Consider the following 27,928-nt stretch of genomic DNA (forward strand, 5'->3'; position numbering starts at 1 on the left):
AAGTGTATAATGATCCCCTAGTTCTGCTTTTTTCACACAGCATCAGTTGATGTAAGTCTCTCCAAGCCTCTCTGTATTCATCCTGCTAGTCATTTCTTACAGAACAATAATAATCCATAACATTCATATACCATAATTACCCAACCATTCTCCAATTGATGGACATCCATTCATTGTCCAGTGTCTGGCCACTACAAAAAGGGCTGCCACAAACATTTTGGCACATACAGGTCCCTTTCCCTTCTTTAGTATTTCCTTGGGATATAGGCCCAGTAGTAGCACTGCTGGATCAAAGGGTATGCACAGTTTGATAACTTTTTGGGCATAATTCCAGATTGTTCTCCAGAATGGCTGGATTCTTTCACAACTCCACCAACAATGCATCAGTGTCCCAGTTTTCCCACACCCCTCCAACATTCATCATTATTTGTTCCTGTCATCTTAGCCAATCTGACAGGTGTGTAGTGGTATCTCAGAGTTGTCTTAATTTGTATTTCTCATAGAGATGTATATTAACCAAACCAATGTCATGGGGAGATATGGAGTCCATAGGCTGAATGGAAGATAGAATCCTTTAGCTGTCTTACAGATACTCCCATTTGTAGAGGATATGATGAATATCTGAGCCAATGTTCAGCAGCTTATTGTAACAATCTACAAAATCACGTGGACAGAAAGTTCCCATTATTCAAAATATGATATATACATAGCTGTAAGCCAAACCACACAGCTTGGTAACCAGTATATATACTGCAGTCAGATACTAAAGGTGAACAATAAACTAGACCCAGAACTAAATTAGAGAGGGAAAAGAAGCTGGATTAAATCTGGGGAAACTGACCCTTACTTTCAATGCCCTCAAGTTTCTCTTAGAAACAAAAACATGTTTTTTAAATAATGTTGTTCTTCTGATTTTATAGGGCTGTATCTTAGAATACTATATTCTCTGAAAAATAAAAAACAAGTCATCTAAAAGACAATGGAGAATAAATCAGCTAAAGCATATTATCAACAATGAATTATGTACAAAAATACTGTGAAAGATGTCAAAGGGATGTGTGACCATTAAAAAAGGGGATTATAAATGGAGAGTCCATGTACAATGTTGATATCTGTCTAATAGTATGAGCTATAAGAAAATTCAAGTACATGGGGCAGTTAGCTCAGTAGAAAGAGCACCAGCTTTAGACTCTGGAAAGACCCGAGTTCAAAAGTGGCTTTCTAGCTGGGCAAGTTACATAATCCTTTTTGCCTTGGTTCCTTCATCTGTAAAGTGAGTTTGAGAATGAAATGACACTCCAATGTCTTTGCCAAGAAAACTCCCAATGGGGTCCTGTAGTGTCAGAGAGACATGACTCAAATGGGTAAACAACAAACCAATAAGCTGCTTGGATCTCGGGGAGGACATGGATGAGAGCTCTCCAAAATGAGGAGGAATGAAATAGAATGTGACTGTACCATTGGAGGAGAACCTGTGCACAAAGACAAATCCACCCAGGTATTTGATGTAATTATGGGTCACCATTTATTCAAAGCATTCAATGTCATTCACATCAAACTTCAGCTAGTGGCTTATTATATTTATTTTAGGGGCAAAGTAACTTGCTACAAAGGGATTAAATTACAAAGTCACATGAGGAGAGAAATGGGCAAAGAGCCTTCATTCTAAATCCAGTCTGCTCTGTCATATAGCTTCTTTGGTAAAGATATTACTACCGGCTATAGGGCCTAGGGGTGAAGTGGGGGGAATGGCACATCTTTTTTATTTCTTTAAATTGCCCTGCATTTTCTTTGTACTTCTTCTCTCACTAACCCTCAGTGAATTTACATTTTAGGACAAAAAGCTTGGTTCTGGCACCGGGAATGCCTTGATGGGGAATTACTACCAGGAAGAAGGTGCCCTCCCCGTCAGCAAAGGGCCTTTTCAGGAGAATAACAACTATAACTCTATGGTACGTTAGAGCCCCTGGAATCAAATTCGTTTTCTTATTTGCTTCCTATGCTGTTATGTTCAATTCAAACAAGTGAAAACACAGCAAAGAACCAAGGAAAACTATCATTAAAGTTGTCTGCTTTGTCCTGCTCACTTAGATTTTCCAGCATCAATAATGATAAAAAGTCCTATATTTTAGTACTAGGGAAGTAATTGGACCTGGATTCCATTATAATTGGTTTCCTTTATAAATCTGTGTATTTTATTTTATGCATTTTAAAACATTATTCTGAGAAGGGGTCCATGACACAAAAATGTCATTTTTGTTCTAAAGCATGGTTTTGATCATGTCATGCCCCTTTTTCCAAATTGCTCCAGTGGCTTCCTAGCCCCTCTAAGATCAGATAGAGAGGATTCTGGCATTTCAAGCTTTTTATAACCTGGCTTCTTCCTACTTTTCTAGACTTCTTACACTTTACTGGCCCTCACATCCAGGGACATTGCCCTGATTTTTTCCCACACAATTTGTATTTGTTTATGTAGACTGCCTGTTCATCTTTGATCTTAGCATCATCTTTAAAGAACTGTGGCAAGTTTTCTTTGCTTTTTTTTTTTTTTGCTAGCAAGTTTTTTTAAAAATCAGTTGTTTTCATGCATGTATTTTTCCCATTCTTCCTTTTTTTTTTTTTTTTTTTAAAGCTTGGTATTTCTAAACTAAATATATTAGAACTGATGTTCTTGAAGCTACTTAAGGAAAGGAATACCAAGGATCTTGAAGTAAACATTTGCTCCCCTATTTCTCAGTAAGTCAGATAACAAACATCTAAATGTTTATTGATCACCAATATTGTGGTAAGCACTGTGGATACCAAAAGGAGCAAGTCCTCAGAGAGTTTACTTTCTAGCAGAAGGGGGAAGACAATAAGTCAACAACTATGTGTAAATGAGACATATGAATACAATAAAAAGGAGAGATAATATAAAAAGAATAGGGACATATCAGAAACTGATCAATGGTGCTGAAATTCAGCTGATATATGGCACTTGCTTAGTATATGCTTGCCATATAATAAAAAAAATTTGTGGAATGATTATTTTATGCATTTGTTGATTATTTAACTTAATGATTTTATTTAACTTTATTTTTAAAAAATTAAAAAATTTAAATTTTAAAATTTCATTTAACTTTAATGATTATTTAACTTAAGTTACTTAAATCAGGTAAAATTCTATTATAAAATAAAATAAAAATAAAAATAAATGTGAAACTTTAAAAATGTGAAGTCTATTTTAGGTGGAGGCTAAATTAAAGATTTTGATACTTTGCAAATATTTTAATGGAGATATTTTATCAAACATTAAAGTTACCTAAACAAAAATCATGGCATGTCAATATTTACTGAAGAATATATTAATTCATCAAGTATTAAATCTCTAGTTTAGGATATTGTTATCTTTAATTAGTATTATGGACACAAAGCATAGATGTCATAGAAGGCACAGTGTGAAGACTTGGCAATAATTAAATTGCCTTGGTTTTCCTTCTAACATTAATATAGCCCAATTTCATTGTTAAATATGTCACTAATACATATGTCATAATAAAGATTAAATCTGAGTTAATGCCTCTAAAAGGGGAAAAACTATTGACTTATTGCAATTATATAGTTCTATTATAAAGGTCATATTTTATCTTGCGTGTACTTCTGAAATTCAGTTTCTTGGAGGGGTTATATGGCCCAATAAAGTGGTATAGAGAAAAGAAAATTGGATCTGAAGATGGAACACCTAGATTTCAGTCTTAGCAAGTCAATTACTATAAGGTTTTTTAGTCAGCATTTATTAAGTGCTTATTATGTAATCAGTAGTATGCTGTTCTTTCAGTCCTGTTTAACTCTTGATGAGCCCTTTTGGAGAGTTTTTGTGGCAAAGATACTGGAGTAATTAGCCATTTCCTTCTCTAGCTCATTTTACAGATGAAGAAACTGAGGCAAAGAGATGTACAAGGTCACACAGCTAATAAGTAGCTGAGGATGGATTTGAACTGAGGTCTTTCTGACTGCACACCTTTCTGCTCTATCCGCTGTATCATCCAGCTAGAATGTATATTTGGTCTAATGGGGAAGACAACATGTAAATAATTAGGTACATGCAAGATATAGAAGTATATGCAAGGTATAAATATATGCACTAGTGGAGGAGATGACATGAAAATAAGGTACCTTCAAATAGATGAATAAATCTACTCTGAAACAATTATTAATAAATATTCTGGAAGATAGAGGCATTGATAGCTGGAAGTCCAGGAAAGGATTCCTAGAGAAGAGGGGACTTGAATAGAGTCTTGAAGCAAAGGAAATTAAGTTGGGAGGGGAAGTATAAGGAGGCTGACCATTCCAGACACAGGCGTCAATGAATACAAAGGCTCTGAGATAGGAGATGGAGTTGTGTTTGAAGAAATACAAATAGGTTTGTGTATAGAATACATGGAGGAGAGTAGGATGTAAGAAGGCTAGAAAGATAGGAAGGGATTAGACTAAGATGAGCCAAATAAGGACTTTTAAACTTTATTCCTAGAGAAGCTATTCTTTTAAATGAATAAAATATAACATAGAGGATTATAAAAGAAATCAGTTACATTGAAATACACTAATAAAATTTTTTTTTCAAAAAAAAAAAAAAAAAAGCTCATGAAAACCTAAGAAGACTTACATAAACTGATACAAAGTGAAGTGAGCAGAACCAGGAAGACATTGTACAGTAATAGCAATATTGTATGATGATCAAGTGTGAATGACTTAGATATGTCAACAATATAATAATTGAAGGCAGTTCTGAAGAACTCATGATGAAAAATGCTATCCACTTGCAGAGAAAGAACTGATAAAGTATGAATGTAGATCAATGAATACTTATTTTCACTTTATTTTTCTTGGACTTTTTTGGAGGGGGGGATTTCTGTGTATTCTTTCACACATGATTAATATGGAAATGTGTTTTTTATGACTGCACATATATAACCTATATATCTTTTCTCTTTCTTGACCAAAGGGATGTTTCTCAAGGAAACTCTCAAGGAAAGCTAGTACTTCCATTTCCTCTCCTCTCACTTCTAAAAGTCTGACTTTCAACCACATCATAGTCTGAAATTGCTTTCTCCAAAGTTGCTTATTGATAATGACAATGATATTATCATTGGCAAAACCTTTTTTCATGCAAAACGTATTTCTATATTAGCCATCTTGCATAAGAAAACACTCATATAAACAAGAAAAATAATTTCAAAAAAAGCTTCAATTTGTATTCAGAGTTTATCAATACTCTCATTGAAGCATTTTTCATCATGGGTTCTTTGCCATTGTTTTGGATCATTGTCTCGATTAGAGTAGCAATTTTTCACAGTTGATCATCATTACAATATTGCTGTTACTGTGTTCAGTGTTCTCTTGGTCCTGTTCACTTCATTTTGCATGAGTTCATATGTCTTTCCAGGTTTTTCTGAAACTATCCCACTCATAATTTTTTATTGCACAATAGTATCCCATTATAATCATACATCACAACTTACCCAGCTGTTCCCCAAATGGGAGAATGCCCTTCATTCCCAATTTTTGCCATAACAAAAAGAGTTGTTATAAACTTAATTAACAAAGCTAATGACCTTTTCTTAATCTTAACCTTTCTTGAATTTTCTGCAACTTTTGATATTGTCATTCATCTTCTTCTCTTAGACATTCTCTCCTAACTCTGGAGGGGAAAGTAAGGCAGGTGACCTTGCATAGCCCTCCCTCCCTCAAATCCAATTTACTTGCATGCCATGGTATCCCCTCCCTGAGGTCATGGTCCTCTTCCAGAAGGAACGACAAACAACAGGTTTCTATGGCACTGCTTTCTTGGTTCTCCTCCTTTTGTCTGACCACCCTCTTTTCGGCCTGTTTTGCTGGATCCAATCCCAGATCATACCCATTAGCCATCGGTATCCCTCAAGGTCTGGACTCTATTCTCTTATCCCATTACCCTATCTCACTTGACCTCATCAGCTCCCACTGGTTCAATTCTTATCTTTAAGCAGATGATAGGGGCAGTTAGGTGGTAGATGAATAGAGTGCCAGGCTTGGAGTCAGGAAGATCCATCTTCTGATATTCAAATCTGGCTTCCCCATTTACAAAGCTATATGTTCCTGGGCAAGTCACTTAACCTGTTTGCTCTAGTTTCCTCATCTGTAAATGAGCTAGAGAAGGAAACGGCCAACCACCCAGTGTCTCTGCCAAGAAAATTCAAATGGAATCACGAAGAGTTGGGCATGACTGAAAGTGAAGGAGTCTCAAATTATCCAGCCCTCCAATCTCATATCAATGACTATCAGACATCTATAAATGGGTTTTCCATAGACATTCCAGCTCAACATATCCCAAACTGGACTCACTACTTTTCTCCTCCAACTCTTCCCTTTTCCAGAGTTTGTCAAAGCACTTCCATCCTACCAGTGGCCCAGGCTCTCCCTCCCAGGGTCATTCTCACCTCCTCACCTGGGTTTGCTCCCCCTTTCCAAGATGAATTCTACCTTTGCAATGTCTCTCGTACAGGTCCCCTTCTCTCTACTCATGCAGTTTCCATTCTGGTGTAGTCCCCCATCACAGCCTAGGACTGCTGCAATATCCTACCAGCCGGTCTCATGTTACACTCCGCTGCCAAGGTGATCTGGCTAAAGTCTGACATGTTTCTCCCTCCTTCAGTAAATCCTAGTGGCTCCCTATTACCTCCAGAATCAAATCTAAAGTCTTCTTTGGCTTTTATACCCTGGTATCTTCCTACCTTTCCAGTCTTATACTTTTCTCACCTCCAGGAATTCTACAATCCAGTGACAATGGACTTCTTGCTGTTGCTCGTACCTGTCTCCCAACTTTGCCTCTTTGTTAGCTGTCTGCCAAGCTTGGAATGTGCTTCCTCCTCACCTCTGTGCTTCCTTTGAGACTCAAGCCACCAATGAGCAACAGATCTTTCCCAGCCCTCCCTATTCTGATGTTACCTTCCATTTATAGTACAAATATTTTGTGTGTTTGCATGTTTTCCCCACGTTAGAGTCCTTGACAGCAAGTTTTTGCCTGTCTTTGGATCCCTTCCACTGGAAGCACTTAATAAATGCCTGTTCAAATGATAAGATCACAGACAGAGTAGAAAAAGGACAGAGTTTTGGGGGACATCTCCTTTTAAAGGCTGTGATGTGGATAATGAATTAGCAAAATAGAATGAAGAGGAACTGAAGAGATGGAAGGGAAACCCAGAAAGAATGGTGTCTGAGACAACAGAAAGTATTCAGATGTCTCTCTCTTTACAATTCTCTTTCTTCATCTGTGAAACAAGATCAAATGATCTTTAAGATCCCTTCTAGTTCTAAATCCAGCAATTCATTCAACTCTTACTCTCAGGCTATCATATATCATGGAGACCTTGGTTTTTAATAACAACAAAAGTTGTTGAGTTTTTTCCCCTAATCTCAGAATGTTATAACTGGAAGTAGTCTTAAAGATCATCTTATAAAACAACCCCATTTTTACAGATGAGGAAATAACAATAAAAGCTAGCATTATATATATATATATATATATATATATATATATATATATATATATATATATATATATATATACACACACACCCATATATATACACACACATATATATTATGTATTTTAAGGTTTGCAAAGTACTTTACAAATATTAGCTCATTTTATCATCACAACAACCCTGGGAGATAGATACTATTATTATCCTTATTTAATAGTTGAGAAAACTAAGGCAGAGAGGTTAAGTTACTTGCCCAGTCACACAGTTAAGTAAGTGCTTGAAGCTGGATTTGAGCCCAGATCTTTCTGACTAGACTCAATACTTTACTCATTGCACCATCTTTAATAACTTGCATAGAGGCTAATTAAACTGCTTTTCATGACACAGCTCATTGGTGGTAGAGCCAGGCGTAGAACCCAGGTCTCTTACCAGTTCAGTGCTGCATTCCTTAGAAACCAAGAAAAATGTGAATGTGACCTAATTGGATGAATTTATAAATATTTATTTAATTGTGTGGAAGTTCAGAGATCTGATAAAACATTCTCTTTTTTTTATTTCCATAGGTACCTAATGCTCCCCCAGCTTATGAGAAGTTCTCTGCAGAACAATCCCCACCACCTTATGCTCCTTAAAGCTCAGCAAGAAATGTCAGGTCTTGAAAGGATCCTCTTTGTATTTGCTTCAAATCATATGAAAGTCTAATTAATGTTCCATAGTAGTATGCTGCATTAATAAAACTAATCATCAATTTATTCATAGCACAGCTACTAGTACTAACTGGCAACATTGCAATGAATAATGTTTTATGTATCAATAAACCATTGATTCTGGTTGATTTCTACTCCAAGTTAATAGGACTACACTCCATTAGTATTGCCAGAGGCAGTGTACACAAGTGGTTTTTTGACCTTTATAGAGTCTTCTTGCATTTGGGCTAAAAATGTTAACACTATAATGTAGTTGCGAATATGGAAGTTTCCTCATCAGCTTAAACTTTTCACAGAATTATTAGTTTATAAATTTTCATTATGCAAATATTACCAAAGACCTGTTAATAAGTGTGAGAAAACTAGCTAATTCATCCTATTCCCTGCTAACTGCTGTACCCTTCCTTCCCAAAATTAAGTGACAATTAAATTGATCTAAACAAGATCAAACTCTAAGATCTTTTTCTGTACTTTCTAGAACCCAAATTCTAGCACCTAATGTATACTGTTAAATATAGGATTATAGCTTAAGAGCTAGAAGGGATGATTAGCTGTAGGGTATGCTATATCTAGTTCAAATTGGCTCATAAGAGTTATTAATTTTCCAAACATCAAATGCTACAAGTAAGGGCTTGATTGTTTTGTTGATTGCTAGACTTAGTTATAGAAAGCATATGAATAATGATGATTAAACTTAAAAATGGGTCTTGCATATAGTTCCCTGCTCTCTGCTCCTCCCCCCCCCAATCAGGTTAAGCATTTACTAACATATTCCTGCTTAGCTGTAGTCTAATGCAAATCTATCAATTTACAGATGAGAAACCCAACACATAGAAAGGTGAAATTATTTGTCTTCTTGTTAATTCTGTGCCATCCCAAAATTTCTATTTTTAAATAATACTTAAGACACAAGGTATACATAATCATTTGCCACATAAGAAGTCAGTTTTGTTATTATGTCAATGAAACAGGGAACAGAAAACAAATAGAGGACAACTTCAAAAATATAAACTGGAACTAATAGAATGTCAAATAGAGATATTCAATAATACTATCTCAGAAAAGAAAATTGAAATGGCTATAAAGGAATTACCAAAGTGGAAGGGCAAGGAGAGAACTTTTTTTTTTTTTTTGATGGAGAATTCTATCAGACTTTTAATACTAATGCTATATAAATTATTCTCAAAAATTGAAAAAAAAAAAAAAGCACTCTACCAAACAAAGCTCTTTATAAGACACAGTCCCAATACCTAAATCATGGAAGAACCAGTCTAAGATAAATAACTACAAACCAGTATCATTAAAGAGTATTGATCCAAAAAGGCAAAAGACAATTCTTGCTTTCAATGAGTTTGCAGTTGATTAGGCAAGATAACTGGCAAACAACTATGTACAAACAAGAAAAATACAGGATCAATTAGAGATCATCAATGGAGAAAAGGCACTGGTATTAAGGGGAATCAGGAAAGGTTTTTTGCAGAAGGTGGGATTTTTGTTGTTTGTCCTTTGTTCTTGAAGAGAACCATGACATCAGGAAGGTGTGGACACCATGAGATGCAATTGAGTTGCATTGAAGTGAGGGAGGCTGTGCAAAGTCACAGCCTCATTTTCTCCTCCAGAACCCTCTGGTTCTGGTGGAAGATATAGATCGGGACGACTGGAGATGCCTTTGGATGCAGGGGGAGACCTTGGTTTGACTAAGACAATGCCCATTCAGTGATTAAGGTCAGATAAGAATTGAGGCAAAGACATCTCTTTTATCTACCTAGTAAAAAAAAAAAAAAAAAAAAAAAAAATTGGGAGAAGATCCTCAGGATATTTGGCCAAAGTAACAAGTGTTATTTAATTTGGGCCTAGAAGGAAGCCAAGGAAAGAGACCCAGTGAAAATGAAGTCAGCAGATAGTGTCTTGTTCTAGGAAGAACTAAAGTCCAGGAACTAAAGGAAGGAGAGAGCATCTAATATTTCAAAATTTCCTCCAAAGCATCTAGTAACTATTTACTATTTAAAAGACAAATAATTGTAGAATGAATCATCGATGAAAAAAAAGATGAGGGAGGTGACTACATCAGGTACAATGAAGAATTTAATTGCAGTAAAGCAGGAATGGGCCTTGGGCCTCTGAATCAATGGCAACACTGGTGGTTTCTAGACCTCTTAGTTTAGAGATACCAAAGATGACCCGGAAGGTCAGCAGGAAAGGTTTGTATTAACTCAACTGAGGGCAGCAGCAGCTCCAGGAGGCCCCAGTTTTGAGCATAAAGAAGAACTCTGTTGCTTCAGCACCCTAGAACTGAAAGCCACAGTGAAGCAGGGTCTCTCCTTACATCTTCAGGGCAGAAAAAAAGGTTTTTAGTCGGGTTCCAAGAAGGACCTCTGAAAACTCCCCAAATGACAAATGATATGAACTATGCCCAAAATGCTATAAAACCATGCATTATTTTTTGACTTAATATCATTCTAGGCCTGAATGCTAAAAGAGATGAAAAACAAAACAAAACAAAACAAAAACAAAAACAAAAAAGAACCTATATGTAACAGCTCTTTTCTCAATGCAAAAAAATGAAAATTGAAGGGATGCCCACATTTGGAGAATGGCTGAAAAAGTTATGGGTATGTGATTATGATGGAATTGTTCTTTGGGAAATGATAAGTAGAATGCTCTCAGAAAAAAAACTGGGAAGTCCTCCATAAACAAAGTAAATGTACTGTGCACAAAGCAATAGCAATACTGTGGGATAATCAGTTGTGTATGACTGATATTATTCTTAGCATTACAACACTACTACAATTACTACTACAACTACTACATCTCTGAAGGACTTATGACCAAAACAAATTCTATCAATACATAAAGAATTGATTGTGTCTGAATACAGATTGAAGCACACTTTTTTTTTTTACACTTAATTTTTCTTGAGGACTTTTTTTGGGGGGGAGGAAAGAGATCTATGTTTTCTTTCACAACATGACTTTTATGGAAATGTTTTGCAAAACTTTACATATGCTTTCTTAATGGAGGGGTAGAAGAAGGTAGAGAATTTGAAACTCAAAAGTTTTAAAAACAAATGTAAAAATTATTTTACATGTAATTGAGGAAAAATTAAAATATTGAAAAAAAGAAACTTCAATTTTATGAAGCATAAGCCATCTACTGTATCTATGTTAAGAATAACACTAATAAACATTCACTCTGAAGTCCATAATCTTGTAATGTCATTTTAAAAAATATCTTTGAAAATCATAAGAATCTGGAGAGACTGAACATTCAATTTCAAAACTGCTCTTCAAGTGGTTCTTGAATTTCTATGTTTTGAGTTAAAGGACCAAAGGAGGGAGAAAAGAATTTTGTGAAAAGTCCCCAACAGTAGGCAATTTAAAAACTGCTTGTCTTTTAGAAGAAATTTACAGCATATTTTTCTCAATTATCTTCAGTTTGGGCTAATAACTAAAACTAATTTGTACTTTTTTTTCTACCACATATATTCTGAGAAATGAAAAATAGCCCTGGGAACGTGCTCAGAAATTAAAGGGAAGCTAGCCTAAGATGTAATATTAATTATAAAATCAATAAGCTACATATAATGCCTATTTCAAGACAACATTTTGAATCACTTAAAATTTCAGGGGTTTTTTAGTATTATTAATTTATGTATAAAATGTTTATTGATATATGTAGAGTAGAACATTGTGTGGTGTAGTGGAAAGTTTAATCTTGAGTTCAGTTAGCCCCAAATTGTAGTCTTTTCTCTTGACCTAAATTAATTGTATGATAGCTCATTTAATTTCTCAGCATCTAGTCACTTTCTAGGACTATAACTTACACAGGATTTGCTGAATTGCATTGGTAGGAGGAATTTCCATTCAAAAAGTTCCTCATATTGATGAAAATTAGGGTTAAAACCTCCTCATCCTGTTCTAACATATACTTAAAAAAAAAAAAAAAAAGATACTATGGACAGGGGGAAACTAGCAGTCCTAATGCACATAGGAAAATGTAACCTCACAGATAATTAACTAGTGAGACTTGGTGGGATGCATTCCAGAATTAGAATATGGCCCTGCATGAGTATGTCTTGTTTAAAAACAAACAAAAAACAAAAAATAAGACAGGTTAAAAGAGGGAGTGAAGAGAGTTCATACTGCATATTAATAAGATATGCTAATGGAATGAAATCCAGGAGAAATAAAAATTACTTTTACCATTAAGATCATATCACTAAACTCGAACAGAGAGAGAAAACGTAAGTTTTTGGAAACATGTCATATAGAGGCAAATTTAGTAGAGAGATGGGGAAGAGATGCATAACCAATTTTTATTACCCAGATATTTGCTAAAATTCTATCAAAAGCAGAAATGTTTATATTTTCTTGTGCCATCATATTTTCACACCTCAAAAGATAGAATAATTCTATTTTGCCCCTGATATTTCCTAACAAAGAGAATTGATTGCTTGGGTGGAAATAAGAGAATAAGAGAAATACATTTCAGAGTTTGTGATTAAAGAAATCTTGCGTTAGTCTGAAAGGAACTCTATTTTTCAGGACAGCATATTTTAATGGGTTGTGAGGAAATACAGGAATGTTCTTATGGATTAACATTCCACAAGCAAATCAGTCCAGGAGGTTGGAAAATTCTAAAACAATAGCACTCTCAAGAAACAAAAAGGAAGTAATTCTGATGAGAAAGAAAATGGGGAGCTTAGACTAGATAGTCTAAAGAAGTGTTGTAAACACTGAACTCACCAACTAACTTAGACTGTTTTTAAAAATCATGTGAAAGAGACACAAAGGTAAGAGAGAATGATTACAAAATTATGGAAAGGTCCTAGAAGAATAGTCTCAGGAGTTTATTAAAGGTTAGAATAAACTAAAGTTGGCAAGGAAACTTAAAAACAACTAAGTTTCTAAATTAAAAAAAAAAAAAAAACAACCCACCCTATCAGGTGAAAGAGGAGGGTCAAAGATGTTATTCATGACTATTTGGGGTCCAATGAGACACTTGATAATAGAGAACGCACAACTGCTTGATTCTTATGTTTTCTCTGCTAAGGGGAATTCAGACAGAACAGAAATAATAACAGGTTCCTATCTATTTAATAATAAGAGGACAAGCATATGTTCTTAGTGAATTTAAGTCACCTGGTTTGCACTAAGTACTTCTATAGAAAGAACAGGGAGAATTGTTGCACCATTGTCAACTGAAAAGTCATGGAAAATCAGAAGGGTTCCACAGGATGGAGGGCAAATGTCCCAAGTTTTCAATAACAAAAAAGGAATAAAATGGAGGAATTATAGGTCACTGAGCTTGTCTAAGATTCTAGAGGAAATTCTAGAAAAAAGTAGTAAGAGATGCTTAGTGAGGAACTAGAAAAAGCAGGTATTCCAAAGAGCAGCCAAGGGTTTTCTCAAGAACCCTTTATACCAGATTAACCATTCTTTGTTTTTTGACCAGATTACTGAACTGGCTATCAGGTGACATTGTAGATATTTTGCTTAATTTTAGCAAGGCATTTGATCAAGTATTTTATGTTGTTCTTGTGGAAAAGAGAGAAATGTGCACTAGGTAATAGTACAATATTTAGGACAGTTGGGTTGAACAGCCAGAATGAAAAGAGTTAAACAGTATGAGGACAATTTAATAAGTCCTAAGTACAGGGCTACAGCTATCTGAGCTTGACCCTATGTTTTAATATTTTTATCAACTTGGATAAAAGTATAGCATATTCTTATGAAATCTATAGATAACAAAAGCAGCTACCATAATGTTAGGATCCAAAAAAAGCTCTGAAGCACTGCTAATACTGGATAAATCTAATAAGATGAAATAGAAAAAAGAAATGCAAATTCTTAAATTTGAGTTCAAAAATCAACTTCACAATCTATGAAGGTAGGGTTGAACAGCAATTTGTCTGAAAAAATTGTCCAGGGGGTTGGTAAATTACAAGTTTATATGATTCAGCAGGGTGATGTTAGAAAAAAAAAAGACTAAATTTAAGAGCCAAAGCTTTCAGGAATAAGGAAATTAACAGTTTTGCCATTTTCTATCCTATTCAGGCCATGACTTAGTTCTGGATGCTACAGTTTAGGAAAGATACAAAGAGTCTGGAAGCAATGTGAGGCAGCTTATATGGAACTTCACAGCTGCAATCAAGTGCTTGTGGGTTAGCCTCCCTGGATTTCAGTCTAATTTGTAAACTATTTAACATTTTCTAATCCTACAGTCCTATGATATTATAAGTATTTGAAGGGCTACCATATGAAAAAAGGAATTATATTTGTTCTGTTTGACCTTAGTAGGCAGGACCAGGAACAATGGATGATAATTGCAAAAAGACAAATCTAAATTTGACTATTAAAAAAATCCTATTAGAATTATCCAAAAAAGGAATGTTTTTTTTTTTTCTTTCTGGTGGTCTTCAAGTAATTCCTAGATAGCCATTTGTTGAATATGTTTTATGGGGTCTCTTTGTGGGATATGAATTGCACTGATAGTCACCAAGGAGCTTTCAAATTCTAATCTGTGAATACACAAGATGTTGAAGGTATATTTTCTGATCTCAAGATTGAAAATTATATTTTAAATAATTTTAGAAAATGGCCCTTAAACTTTTTCATCCATAGTTGGGAAAGCATTCCTTTGAAGTGTATTTTCTTTTTTTTTTGCTAATATCACAATAAAGTAAAACAAACATCAGCAGATATATAATAACTTGGTTTTAAAATGAATTTAATGATTTTTCTCTGTAATCTCAAAAGCAACAGTGAAAATCTTAGAATCACGTGGTGTCCACACTTACCCTTTCATTCTGTACCCAAAGAAGTTTTGATGTACTTTTGAATCTTCCAGAAGACCAACTGTCTTAAATCTAAAACACATTTTGGAATGTGCAGAAATTGGCTGAAAAGTAGCTTGCTTTTAAAAATGAACTTTTTTGGGGGTGGGGGCAGTATGTCATGATTTTAAATCCAAGACTGAATTTAAAAGCAGCTAAAACCCAAAACATGGAAAATGTTAAATAGTATCAGGTTCCAATCACAGGCAAATCAAATTTCTTAATTACTTTTGCTTTTCTTAAGGAATTTTCTTAATTTATATAGTCTGTCACAACTAGAAATGTGTTTTTCTTCTAAAATGCTCCAAGCACACACTTTAGAAATATTATTCAAACAAAGAAATACAGCAACTTCTTTTTATTACATGCAGATTCGTCTGCATTGTTGCTAACAGTACACTGGTCCAAAATTACTAAAATACTTAAAAAACTATACATTATGTAAACAAAACATAAATAAGACAGCATAGTTCTTTGTACATATAGTTTAGTACAGATTGTTATTAGGGATTTGGGAATATGTACAATTTTACAACATGGACTGCATTTTTATAATGCATAAATATATATATATATTTTTTTACAGAAACAAAAATAAGATTTCACAAATGAAAGACACAGATTACCGTATTGTAGACACGCTGCAACAGTTCAAATTCAAGAGGAAACAGGTCAATGCAAATGTGCAAAAGGCTAGATTATTCTAAACTAGTCAAACTTGACTTGTGTAATGTATGTTAACAGACAGGTCATTCCAGACCTTTATCAAACAAACAACCCTTGAAAACATATCCATACATTTGAGTGAAATTTAACATTTTTTCCCGCCCCAAGCAAACAAAACCCTGTGGTAATCTAATGAAAAGATATAGGAAAAAAAACAACTATGTATATAGTATGTTTTCAACAGTATAATAAACAGTTAAAATTTATTTGGGAGTCAAAACAATGCCCCAATATTTAAAACTGGCTCATTTAGTCTAAATTCAAGATGCAGCTGTGTCAGGCTTTTCTAAGCCAGATGACGGAAAAGTAGGGAAGACAGTGGCAGAATTTCGGCTAGCAGATACTACAATATGAGATAGAGACGAAGAGAGTGAAGAAACTTTAGATGCTGGAGTATTTATGGCATTCAAAATAGCTCCTTCTGGGCTAACCAACAGTTTTTTCACTGATGTGTCCAAATGGAATACTGATGCACTACTTGGCAGCTGAGGGTTACCAGCATGTACTGCAGAAACCAAAGAAGTTTTAGCAAGGAGAGTAGATGGAGGAGGTTTTATTACTGAAGTCAATGACACTGCTGGCATGGGGGTTGGAGCAGACACTTTAGCAGTTGTGTTTACTACTTGGGGTGTTGCATGTACAACAGGTACAGTGCTTGCATTCCCCAGAGAGTTTACAATTTTTGTAGAGCTTTTTAGAGGATGTTTTGCAGGTTGCCAACTCAAAGAACTACTGGGTGCTACTGTAATCTTCTGCACAAGACTATCAGGAGCTGGGGGCTGAATACCTTGACCACTATTAAGAGGCAAAGGAGGTCCATATTTTGGATTAGTTGAAATGAGAAGAACATGACTGCCAGCTCCAAGACCTTGTGGAGGAACGATAAATCGGGTGCCATTAATCATGATCTGAGTCCCCGGTGCCAAAGGGGTACTGGTGTTGATAACTATTTTTTGCTGAATGCAAGGTTCATTTAACTGACCCCCTACCAGACTAGTTACATTTGAAGGTGCAGTAGCAGTTTGAATGGCAGAGGCACCTGGTGCACAACTGTAAGTATGAGCTGATTTTACCAAAGTTGGAGGCATTTGCTGGTTTGGCAGAGAAGCAAAGTTGGAAAAACTAATTATTTTACCTGCATTCAGTGAAGCAGATGGTAATACAGATTGAGGTTTATTTGTGTTTGCATTTGATGGCACTGTAGCTGAAATCCCTGGTGATTGAAACTGGACAAAATTCTGCGATTGTCTTTTAGGAAGGGGGACAGGATGTGTGGCACCTGGAACTGCTGCCAGATGGGGAAGTGTGTTGATTATTTTAGGAGATGCAGTGACAGGAGGTGGCAAGGCAACAGTAACTGGGATTTGCAAAGCTGATGTTAAACACTGAGGAGACATTGTTGGTTGAGTAGTTGAAATCAGCACAGATGATGCAAGGTGCCCTGTTTTCACAGTTGAAATAGCCACAGTGTTTCCAATATTTGATGTACACAGTCTGTTTGTTAAAACTGGCATAATTCTTGAAGAAGTTTCATTTCCACTAACTAAAACTGTAGGTCGTGTCCCAACTGAAGCACAACTTGATGTTGTTGAAAGAGAAGTCAAAGATGCATTTGCTGTTACTGAAAACTTGTTAACTGCTCTTGCTGTAGAAACCACTGGTTCATTAATGGGTGCAACATTTTGATTCATAAAACTTGAGCTTACTGGAACCGAGCTACCACTTGTGGACAAAGGCAAAATAAAGTTCTTGCTGCCTTTTTCTTCTGCTCCTTTTGGAGTTACATTCTGCAGTATGTTAATTGATGGAACATTTGGAGCACTGCCTGTAGTATTTACAATGGCTTGGCCTATGTTCAGTCCAATTTTTACATCTTTTATTTGAGACACAGTAGGTGATGAATTTATTTTTATTGGGGCTCCCACTGAAGATGGAATTAGCACTATTTGAGGTTGTTCTGTGGTCTTAACATAGGTTTTGCTCATGGAGGGAGGTCGAGCCTGTTTTAATGATTCTGCAATTATAGCTGGAGTTGAAGTGCCACTGGACATGGGAGCATTAATGAAAACTAATTTCTGGGTAGAAACACCTGTGGACGTTGGAGTAGGCACCATGTTAACTGCAGCACTACCACATGGGGAAAGAATAGATGGAGCTGTGACCAGCATGAGTTTTTGAACTGGAGTACCACTGATCACATCTCCATTCGTCGTCATCGTTGACTCAGGTGGTGTAACAGGGTAATTCTTTGTTTTATAGTCTACCTGTTGTGAAGTTGGAGTATGGATTATACTTGTGTTGGTTTGTCCAAAATTTCCTGCTGAAATGCTAATTACATTAACTGAATTGCTTGTTGATGACTGATGTAGGGGAACAGAAGAAACAGAAGGAAGGAAGGAGGAAGAAGAGGATACTGGTACAGTTTTATTATCTACCATTTGTCCCAAATTACTAGTGCAGGAAGGTTGGCCTAAAGTAAGTTTGAGGTTCTTCCCTGTTGTCTGATTAAAACTCGAAGCAGGGGCTGGAATGGAAACAGAAGATGGTGGGGGACCAAACCCAGAAACAGAAGACTGAGCAAAAGGAGGGAGACAAGATGTAGCTGTTGCTCCTGCTACTGGTGAAAAAGTGGAGGATGACAAAGTTGTGGATTTGGGCACTAGAAATGCCTGAAGCTGAGGGGTAAATGTGAAAACTGAATTTGGGGACAGATTATTAGGTGAATTCTGATCTGGATTGGTCTGCACTTTTACAACTCCAGTGTTTCCACCACGTGTTCTGACAAGGATTGACTGTGAATCTCTTATACACACAGTTTTAAGTTCTTGCTTTGCATCAGAAGAGTCAGTAGTTGGCTGTGATGCTAAATTGTGAAGGGAACCATTAGGATTTGCAGTTCCACTTAGTGTTGTTGCTGATATTAGAGGCTGAACTGTTGAGGAAATGGTGGGTGAGGCAACAGGTCGGGGGAATGTGGCTGTGGAAACTATATTCTTAATTTTTCCAGTTTCACTTTGGCTTGTTTTAACTGGTAGTGCTAAATTATTTGCTGATGTTTGAGAGGGCAAAGTCTGTGGCCTAGAACTATTCACATTTGGTAAAGATGTAATACTTTTGTTGAAAATTGTATTAGACAGTTGCGCTGAAATATTTCCATTTGGGTTTACAAGAACTGGTGCTAAAGAAGAACTTACATTTGTTGTTTGTGGGAAAGATGAACAATGCTGTTCCGGACACTTTTGTTGAAATGACTGGATTTCTTTTGTAACAACAGTCTTTCCTTCTTTGTGCTGAATCAGAAAATTTTTAGGCAGAATAAGAACTTGCTGCATGACTTTCTCTCCTGTTTTAGGATCTGTCACAGGCTGCATCTGAATCTTCACAGAGCTATTATGAAGATCTATTGGCACACACTGGCCACAGGGCATTTTGTACACCATCTGTAAAGGACCCTTGGTACTGGTCTGGCAGGTCAATGCTGGCTTTATTGGGCTTACTTCTGTAGAAGATGTAACTGTTTTTTCCAAGGCAGGTACATTCTTACCTATGGAAGTTGGCAGCTGATTGGTTAAGGTCACTTTGTTCCCAATATTCTTTGCAAGCAAAGCCTGAATAGGTTTGGTCCCTTTCAGGAAAGAAGAAACAGATGTAGTTGAGTCTACTGGGGCAAAAGTCTCAGGAGATGGTGGCTCTGTCTGTTTGGACTCATTCAAACAACAGTCAGCCTGCATACCACCTTCTAAGTTCTCAGCTGCAGTTTCATTTGTGCTTAGTTTTGCTTTCTTCCTTGGTGAAAGTTCTTTTGTGCTATCATCCAGAAAACTATTTTGTTTGGACTGTCGTTTAAGTGCTTTAGGCAGTGTCTTCTGTACATCTTTAGAAGGCAATTCTTTTTTTAACAGCCTGTTTTTGCCCATGGGAAAATCAATTTCTGACAGTTTCATGTCATCTGAAAAATATAGAAACAAATATTTTATTTATGTACCAACAACATACTAGTTGCTATACAAAATATTTATGACTAAACAGCTATGATTCCATACCTTTACAATACAATCAAAATAAATAATTAGATAATTTTGCCAAACATCAAAGTACAAATATACAAAATTTAAAGAAATAAACCCATTTATTAAAGCTAAATATGGATTGTGATAGTGGAGATAGTAACAATGAAATTAAGGATTTTCATATGCAAATAAATGTTAATGTGAAAATGCTTTTTCCCCCCCTTTAATTTCAAGTGGTAGTTCAGTCTAAGGTAGGCAACTTTTGAGTCACTCTAAAAGGAAATTCTTAGATCAATGACTATGTCACTGGCTCCAGTCCAAGTGGATTAGTCTCTTCTATTTTAAAGTTCTTAGGGGTAAAATGAACATTTAAGTTATTCTTGTAATGGGTTTTGGTTCTGTTTGCTCACCCTACCACCAATGGGGGCAGGGGAAATTCAAAAGATGGTTTGTGGTTAAAAAAAAAAAAAAAAAAAAATCGTATTTTTTTTTTCACTTAAAATTCACCCAAATAAAACATGGTGAAATATATTTCTTGCACTAAAAAGAAAAAAAAGAAAGAACAGGACCACCTCTCCAACAAGTACCTTTTAGTTAAGGGTAGTTTGTTGATGATAATAATAAAAACAGTTAGCATTTATATAGGACCCACTATGCACCAGATATTGTGTGAAGCATTTTACAAGTATAAGGAAGGTACTATTATTATCATCATTCCCAACTTACTGTTGAGGAAACTAAGACAAAGTTTAAGTGAGTTGCTAATATATATGTCTGAAGCTGGATTCAAATAGACTTTCCCTGACTTCAGGATCACCTAACTGCTTGCTATATAACACGAGGATATAAAATTATGAAACTTTTGTACCAAACTACAGTAACAAAACAGGAGTAAACTACAATAATACCAGGTTTAAAAAAAGCAATGCCCATTGGAACAATGTTTGATAAAGCCACTGAATTATTATCAAAATGTCACCAAATTTTCTGAAACAATTCTTTCCATTCCCCAAATTCATTTTACCTAACATAAACTTACAAAACAAACTAAAATCACTTCCTTTTTTTAATGATGATTTCTTTTAAAAATTGAGTACCTACCCGAATCAAGATGTTCCTTCTCTAGAATATCCAGAGAGTCTGCTGATTCTAGAGATTTGATGATTTCTACTCTAGGAGATTCTTTTCCAGGCTCTCCTTCACCTTCTTCATTAGTCCATAGTTCTCGGGTAAATTTATCATGATCTGGTTGTCTTTTGAAATCATCATAGTCTTTCTTTAGTCGACTCCTAAAACAAAACATGTAAAATAAGACTTTACCCCCCGAAACTTTTTGATTAAGTCATTTAATCTTATAGACAGAACATTTAAAATTCAGACTCAAATTGTCCCAAATACATCTTAAAATACATAAAATGTTATATACAGTGACAAAAAAATAAAGTGTTTGTTCACTTATTTTCATTTGGCCTGTTTGTATTAATTTCAATTGTAATTACAATAAATTCACAAGAAAATCATATAGATAGGTTTATTTTTAGAAAAACAACAAAGTTGAATGAATGCAAGTAATAGTATCTAAATCACACAAATTTTAGTAAGAAAGTAGAATCTATCTTCAACATCTCAATTCCAACATTTTAAATTGTAATTAATGCTTTTTAACTTTTTAATATTTCACTGTGACTTTTGAAAGACAGGCTTGGGGAAGAGAAAGCTGAGAGATATCAACTAGAATGATTTGCTTTACACAGGAGATGTGTTCCTAAAAATCTGTGTATAAACTGAAACATTTTTCTATTAGCTTATTCTAAAGATGTCTTATCATCAATTGTTGCTTTAAATTCAATTGGCAATGACTCAGCCTTCAGTTTTGAGTTTCTTTGCTCTTACATCTCAAACTTCATACTTAACTCTTTTTTCAAGTAATGATCTATAAAGACACTCTTACATATCATAATGAATTATACTTTTTGTTAAATTATGTAGATTTAAAAATCCTCTCAGCTCTACTCTTTCCCAACTCCACACCAGCCTAGATTACCCATCTTGTACCCTAATCTACTGGTGCCCTTTGAAAATACCACTGTATTCTTAACAAATTGCCACATCTTTTAGATATGGCAATTTTAAGCCAGCATTAATCTATTTTCTTGTTTTAACGAAAATTTGGCTCTTCCCTGAATACACCATATCCCTTGTACCCTTATCCATTGAAGGATATTCTTTTTATAATTTCCTCAGACTTATATTATAGTTGAAATACTCTCTTTTCCTCACTAGTACTTCTAAATCCATTCCTCAAAATTCTTAATTTTTTTTTGAAATCTATTTAATTGACTTAGGCCACCTATCTATTATCTAGTAATGTTTGGCCTTTTCTTTTTCTTTTCCTTGGCAAGTCTCATTCATTCTTAGTTTGAAATGTTTCCAAGACTCAAATGAAAATTACTATGTCATTTTCAGATCATTTCCTTTATATCATGGCCTCTTCTGAAATTCAGATCCATATTATCAATTACCTATGAGACTTTTTCACCTTATCTGATGACTTCAAAACTGAATTCATTACTATTTTCCCCGTAACCTTATCTTTCCAATGTTTCTCTGTATATGATACTATAATCCATTCCACCTCCTGGCTTTAGGACCATAGGCTTATCTTTGAAAACCAAAGATTATTAGAGAGAGAGGTTAGAAGCAATTACCAAAGCCAATGGAGTCCAATTCCACAACACTTGTCACATCTATCCCTTCACTCTACTCCCATCATGAAAGGCTTTCCATTATTACCTGCCTGGACAATTCCAAAACTTCTCCATGTCTCTTGTAATCTGTTCTTCATCCTTACTGTTGCCATATTAGATAGTTTTGGTAATGTCACTTCTTTGCTCTACAAACTTTAATGGTGCCATAGTGTATACTAATTAAAATTCAATTCAGTGACCTGGCATTTAAGGCCTCTAGAATTGAAAATTCCCTCTATTTTTCTAGTGTCTTCTTATTCTATTGTCTTTCAATATTTTATGCTGTAGCCCAACTGAACTACTCTTTCTCTTAGAAGAGTACTTCTTGTGACATAATATCTCGACTCATTCAATTATTTCTATTAAACCTTTGAATACATTCTTTCTTTCCATCTTTAAAAAGCAAATCAAAGGACATTATAAAGCCTTTTCTAATTCTCTAATAAAATCTTCCATCTTGAATCTCATAGAGTACTTTATTTTCTATCTAAAATAATCACACAATGTTGCACATTATAGTTATGTCTGTTTCTTATCCCTCTACTAGACTGACAGCTACATGAGAGATTTACTGTGGAACCAAGATGGCAAAGAGAAGGCAGGACATTGCTTGAGCTTTCCTCACTTTCCCTTAGAACCAATGTTAGATCAAGCCTCTGAACAGATTTCTCAGTGACAGAACCCACAAATATTCGAGTATAATAATTTTGCAGCTTAAGATATCTTGGAAGGACTTCAGGAAAAGGTCTGTGAATTAGCAGAGGGGAATGCAGCCTAGTACAGGCATGGAGCAGGGAGACTTGGGGAATCTAGCGGGAGGCTCTTAGCCAAAGTCAGAAAGCCAGTGGATCAGCAGTCAGCTGTGAGACAAACAAGGCAATTACAGAAGGTACACTGTGAGACCCTGAACTGAGCATAAAGCCAGGTCAACCCAGTGCAGTGGGAAAGTCTGAAATACAATCAACCTAAGAGCAGCACAAAATCAATGCAAGACCCATGTCCCCCTGAGAACAAAAACAAAAACAAATACAAATCTTGGAACAATCTTCCTTGTGCCTTACGGTAGACTCAACTTTTAAAAATAGCAAAAAAGCAACAAGAGCTTTGACCATAGATACTACTATGGTGACAGGGAAGATCAGAACACAAATCTGGAAGAGGACAGCAATACAAAATGTCTATATGTGCAACTTCAAAGGGAATATGAACTGATCTTAAGCTCAAAAGGTTCTCTCAGAAGAGATCAAAAAAGATCTTAAAAGAGAAATAGAAGAAAAATGGGGAAATGAAATGCGAGCTATGCAGGACAATTATGAAAATCGGGGCCAAAAGTCAATAGCTTGGAAAAGGAAGCACAGAAATTGATTGAAGAAAACTCCTTAAAACTTTGGGGGGGTAAAATGGAAAAAGAAAACAACTCCTTAAAAAATAGAATTGGCAAAATGGGGGGAAAAAATCCATTGAATCAAATGATTTTTTAAAATTGTAATAAATCAAATGCAAAAGGAAGTTTTAAAAAAGCTAACTGAAGAAAATAATTCTCTAAAAATTATAATTAGACAAATGAAGTGAATGATTCAATGAGAAATCAAGGATTAGTCAAACAAAATTAAAAAAAAAAAAAAGAAGAAGAAGAAGAAGAAAATATAAAATACCTCATTGGAAAAGCAACCAACCTAGATAACAGATTGAGGAGCCAATCTAAGAATTATTGGACTACCTGAAATCCATGATGAAAAAAGAATCTGGACAACATTTTTCAAAAATCATCAAGGAAAACTGCCCTGATATCCTAGAATCAGAGGGTAAAAATAGTCACTGAAAAAATCCAAACACCTCCTGAAAGAGACTCCAAAATGAAAATGTCAAGGAATTTTGTGGCTAAATTCCAGAATTATCAGATCAAGGAGAAAGTACTATAAGTAGCCAGAAAGAAGCAATTCAAATATTAAAGAGCCACAATCAGGATTACCCAGGACTTAGCAGTTTTCTACATTAAAGAATCAGAAGGTCTGGAATATGAAATTCCAGAAGACAAAGGAACTTGAACTAACTATAACCAAAAATCAGTTATCCAACAAAATTAAACATCATCTGTCAGGGGAAAAAAGATGGACACTTAATGAAATAGAAGATTACCAGTTATTTCTAATGACAAGATCAGAAATAAACAGAAAATTTGATCTTCAAATACAATATAAAAAAGCAAATATGGGAAAAAAAAAAAAAAAAAGGTCCTAAAGGATAAAATGTTTATATTCCTACATGGGAAAATGATACTTATAAACTCTTGAAAATTGTATCTTTGTCAGGTCACTTGGGAGGGGTATACACAGAGGATGAATGCATAAATTGACTTTAACGTCTTGACATAAAAGAGAAATTAGAGATAGGAAAAGGATTACACTTAGAAGAAAGGGGAAGTAAAATAGGGTAAATTATGTTACATGAAATGGCACAAAAGACCTATTACAGTAGAGGGAAAGAAGGGAGGGGAATGAGCATTATTTGAGAGGAACTATAGTTTACTATGTGAACTATATATAGGAAGCACCTAATTTGTTGAATATAAGCAAATATCTCCTACTTTATAAGTTCCTATTTATGTATATAGGAAATGCTTTGTGTAGTAGATAGAAGGCTGGGTTTGGAATAAGGAAGACCTAGGTTTAATTCCTAACTCCATGATTGTAGGGGAACCACTTAATATTGATGTGCCTCAGGCAATTCCCTAAAACTTACTCACAGAGGGGTTATAATCTGTCAAAGTGAAAGAAATTTCATAAGTGGGAGTTCCCCACTCGGAAGAAATCATAGCTCCTTTGGGTATTTCCCATAGTACTTGGTACCTCTTTAAATGCAATTTTCTATATGTATATCCCTCCCTTCATGAAGGCAGATACTGCCTTTTTGAAAAAATTAAAACTACATTCAACAAACATGTTTAAGAGCCTATTACAGGCAAGTGATTATGCTAGGTATTAAGTGATGAATAAACAATTTCTACTCTCAAGAAATTTCTTTCAGAGGTTTCCAATATGGACTCAGAAAAATAAATACAATTTAATAGAAAAAGGCATTAAAAAAGGAGAAGATAAGAAAAAACTTCACACATGAAACAGCAACTGAGCTAAGGCCTGAATTAAGAAAAGAATTATATGAAATTAAAATGAAATAAATGGAGGAATTTGTATTTCATCTTGGAGGTAAGAAATTATTACTGAAGTTTTTAAAGGAGGGCAGTCAAAGGCTCAAAACTATTTCTTTAGAAGGTTACTGAGGCACTTTGCATGCAGTTAGACTAAATACAGCAGAAACAAAGAAAAAGCTATTGAAATAAAGTGATTAATGATGACATGAACTGAGGTAGTCACTTCAAGCTGAAAAGACAAATGTAAGAGATAGAATCAAATCAACAAGATTTAACAACTCTTTGATAATATAGTTTGTAGTTAAGGTTGTAACTGTGAACTGATTAGGTGAATATATGCTGCTCACAAAAGAAACAGGGAAGTTTGTGAAAGAGGAGAGTAATAAGATCTGATCTGGACAGTCTGAGTTTGAGATGCTAATGGACAAATAGGTGGAAATGTTAAACAGGAAACTAGTCATGTACAGATGGAGTTCAGAAGAGAGAACAGACAGAAAAATGCCAGTTTAGGGGACATCTGTATAGAGGCGATAATTGAAATAATGGGAACTGAAATTGCAAAAAGAAAAAGGATAGGGGAAAAAAGAGCCCCAAGAGTAGAACTTTGGGGGACACCTAACATATATGGGATGAAAGATGCATAAAAATGATGCTGGGTTGTGGTCCTTTTAAGAAACTAGTCCTTTCAGATTGATTTATTCCTTTCTGATTCCCAGCCCCTCCTAGCTGATGCATTATCAATTCAAGAAGCTAGGACCTTTGATTCACAAATTCTGGTCAAAAGCATCTCTTTGAATTCCAATAGGAGATCCAGGCTGTCCCAGCCTCCATTCTAATGATCTGCTTAGGTTTCCCAACCCCCATAAAGCAAATTCTAGCCCTTGCTGAAACCCAACTAGGAGCCAACTTGGGACTCCACCTAGAGGCTCCTTTAGCTAAATCTGTCATTATAAAAGAGCCAAGCTGGAATCCTCTCTTTGCAGAGGCTCCTAACATGTCAGCCTTATGCCTGGCATGCCAAGGATCTCCACCCACTGGTACACTGTTTCTGGTGTCCTCTTATCTATACCTTCACCTTTTACTAACTAGACTTTAACCTTACTTCCAAATCCTGTAATAAATTACTTCTTTTATCAATCTAGGTTTTGGGGTTTGCAAATTCCTTTACAGGGGACTCGTACCACCACTAGACCTCATTTAACTCTGTATCCTTGTGCTGAATCCAAAGGGGTTGCAGGAGAACTCTATTTGACTCCTTGTACCCCGAACCTGTCACTAGACCTCAATTAAACCTAATTTCATTTAGGTACCCCAATTCTAGACCTCATCATTTGGTTCCTTGACAAAAGTCCCCGAAACCTAGACATAATTTGGTGACCAAACAGAATCTCAACCTTTTCAGGGCACTCAGAACCAATCTGGGTTTTGAGATGTTCATGCAGTATTCTTCCGGGAAGAATATCTGCACTCCTTCTTTAGTTTTATCCTATCTTTAAAGGTAGTGGGCACCCAAACTGAGTCTGGGCTGCAGGCAGTATTCTCCCATGGAGAGTATTTGCTTTTCAGGCAGAAAGGCATTTTTTTGTCACACTCTATTTTTCAGAGATAGCAGAACCAGGAAATCCAAAACTCTGGATGACGTAAAAGACTTTTTCTTTCCCTATCCTGCAGTGGACACTCAAGCCACTCAGGTCAGGCTTGGTTAGAGCTCTATGCTAGTGCATAATTCTTTATGAATTGATGTATATTGACAAAAGACTTTCTTTTGTCTCACTCGGTTTCTAGAGATACAGAGAGGCTGCAAGAATTTGGAAAACTAAAACCTTATATCTGTCCACAATCTAGACACACCTCTGCCTCTAAAATCCTTCTTTAGCAGATGCTTGGTTTGAGGAAATTCCTTCTGTCCAAACCTCTCCAGAGACAAAGGCCCTTCTTTTGCATCTCAAGGCATTTCTAATCTTTTTTCTTTTCTCTCACCAGAAAACCCTACACTCAGGCAGGAACTTCGAGACACTTACTCATGTCTCTTTTAACAACCCCCTCAAGACCAAGGAGACACTCTCTTTGATCTGTTCTGGGGAGATAACAGGAGAAACTTAAGAGCAGCCGAGTTTGGGCCCTTCTCCCACTCTACTGTTAAATACAATAGAATCTCTGATGGTCAGGCGATAGCCATAAGGAGAAAGGTCACTGAATTGGGGTGAGCTTGGAGATATGTCTCTACCCACAACTGCTACGCCTTGGACA

General features: G+C 35.5%; 2 protein-coding genes across 4 annotated transcripts in view; one reads left to right on the plus strand and one right to left on the minus strand.

The window, feature by feature from the left end:
* The window catches only part of MLANA (melan-A), a 25,558-nt gene extending 17,223 nt beyond the window's left edge, over positions 1-8,335 (plus strand). The window contains exons 4-5 of the mRNA XM_074282870.1: positions 1,836-1,952; positions 8,066-8,335. Coding sequence (XP_074138971.1) covers positions 1,836-1,952; positions 8,066-8,134 — 186 coding nt within the window. The 3' untranslated portion in view covers positions 8,135-8,335. The remainder of the gene's footprint in view (positions 1-1,835; positions 1,953-8,065) is intronic.
* A 7,052-nt stretch (positions 8,336-15,387) lies between these two features.
* Positions 15,388-27,928, minus strand: part of BRD10 (bromodomain containing 10) — a 75,913-nt gene continuing 63,372 nt past the window's right edge. For all 3 annotated transcript variants that reach the window (XM_074282873.1, XM_074282872.1, XM_074282871.1), the window contains 2 exons: positions 20,882-21,069; positions 15,388-19,719 (listed from right to left, as the gene is read on the minus strand). In XM_074282873.1, the coding sequence (XP_074138974.1) occupies positions 16,031-19,719; positions 20,882-21,069 (3,877 nt within the window). In that variant the 3' untranslated portion in view covers positions 15,388-16,030. The remainder of the gene's footprint in view (positions 19,720-20,881; positions 21,070-27,928) is intronic.

This window comes from Sminthopsis crassicaudata, chromosome 1 (genome assembly GCF_048593235.1).
Source record: "Sminthopsis crassicaudata isolate SCR6 chromosome 1, ASM4859323v1, whole genome shotgun sequence".
Lineage (NCBI taxonomy): Eukaryota > Metazoa > Chordata > Mammalia > Dasyuromorphia > Dasyuridae > Sminthopsis > Sminthopsis crassicaudata.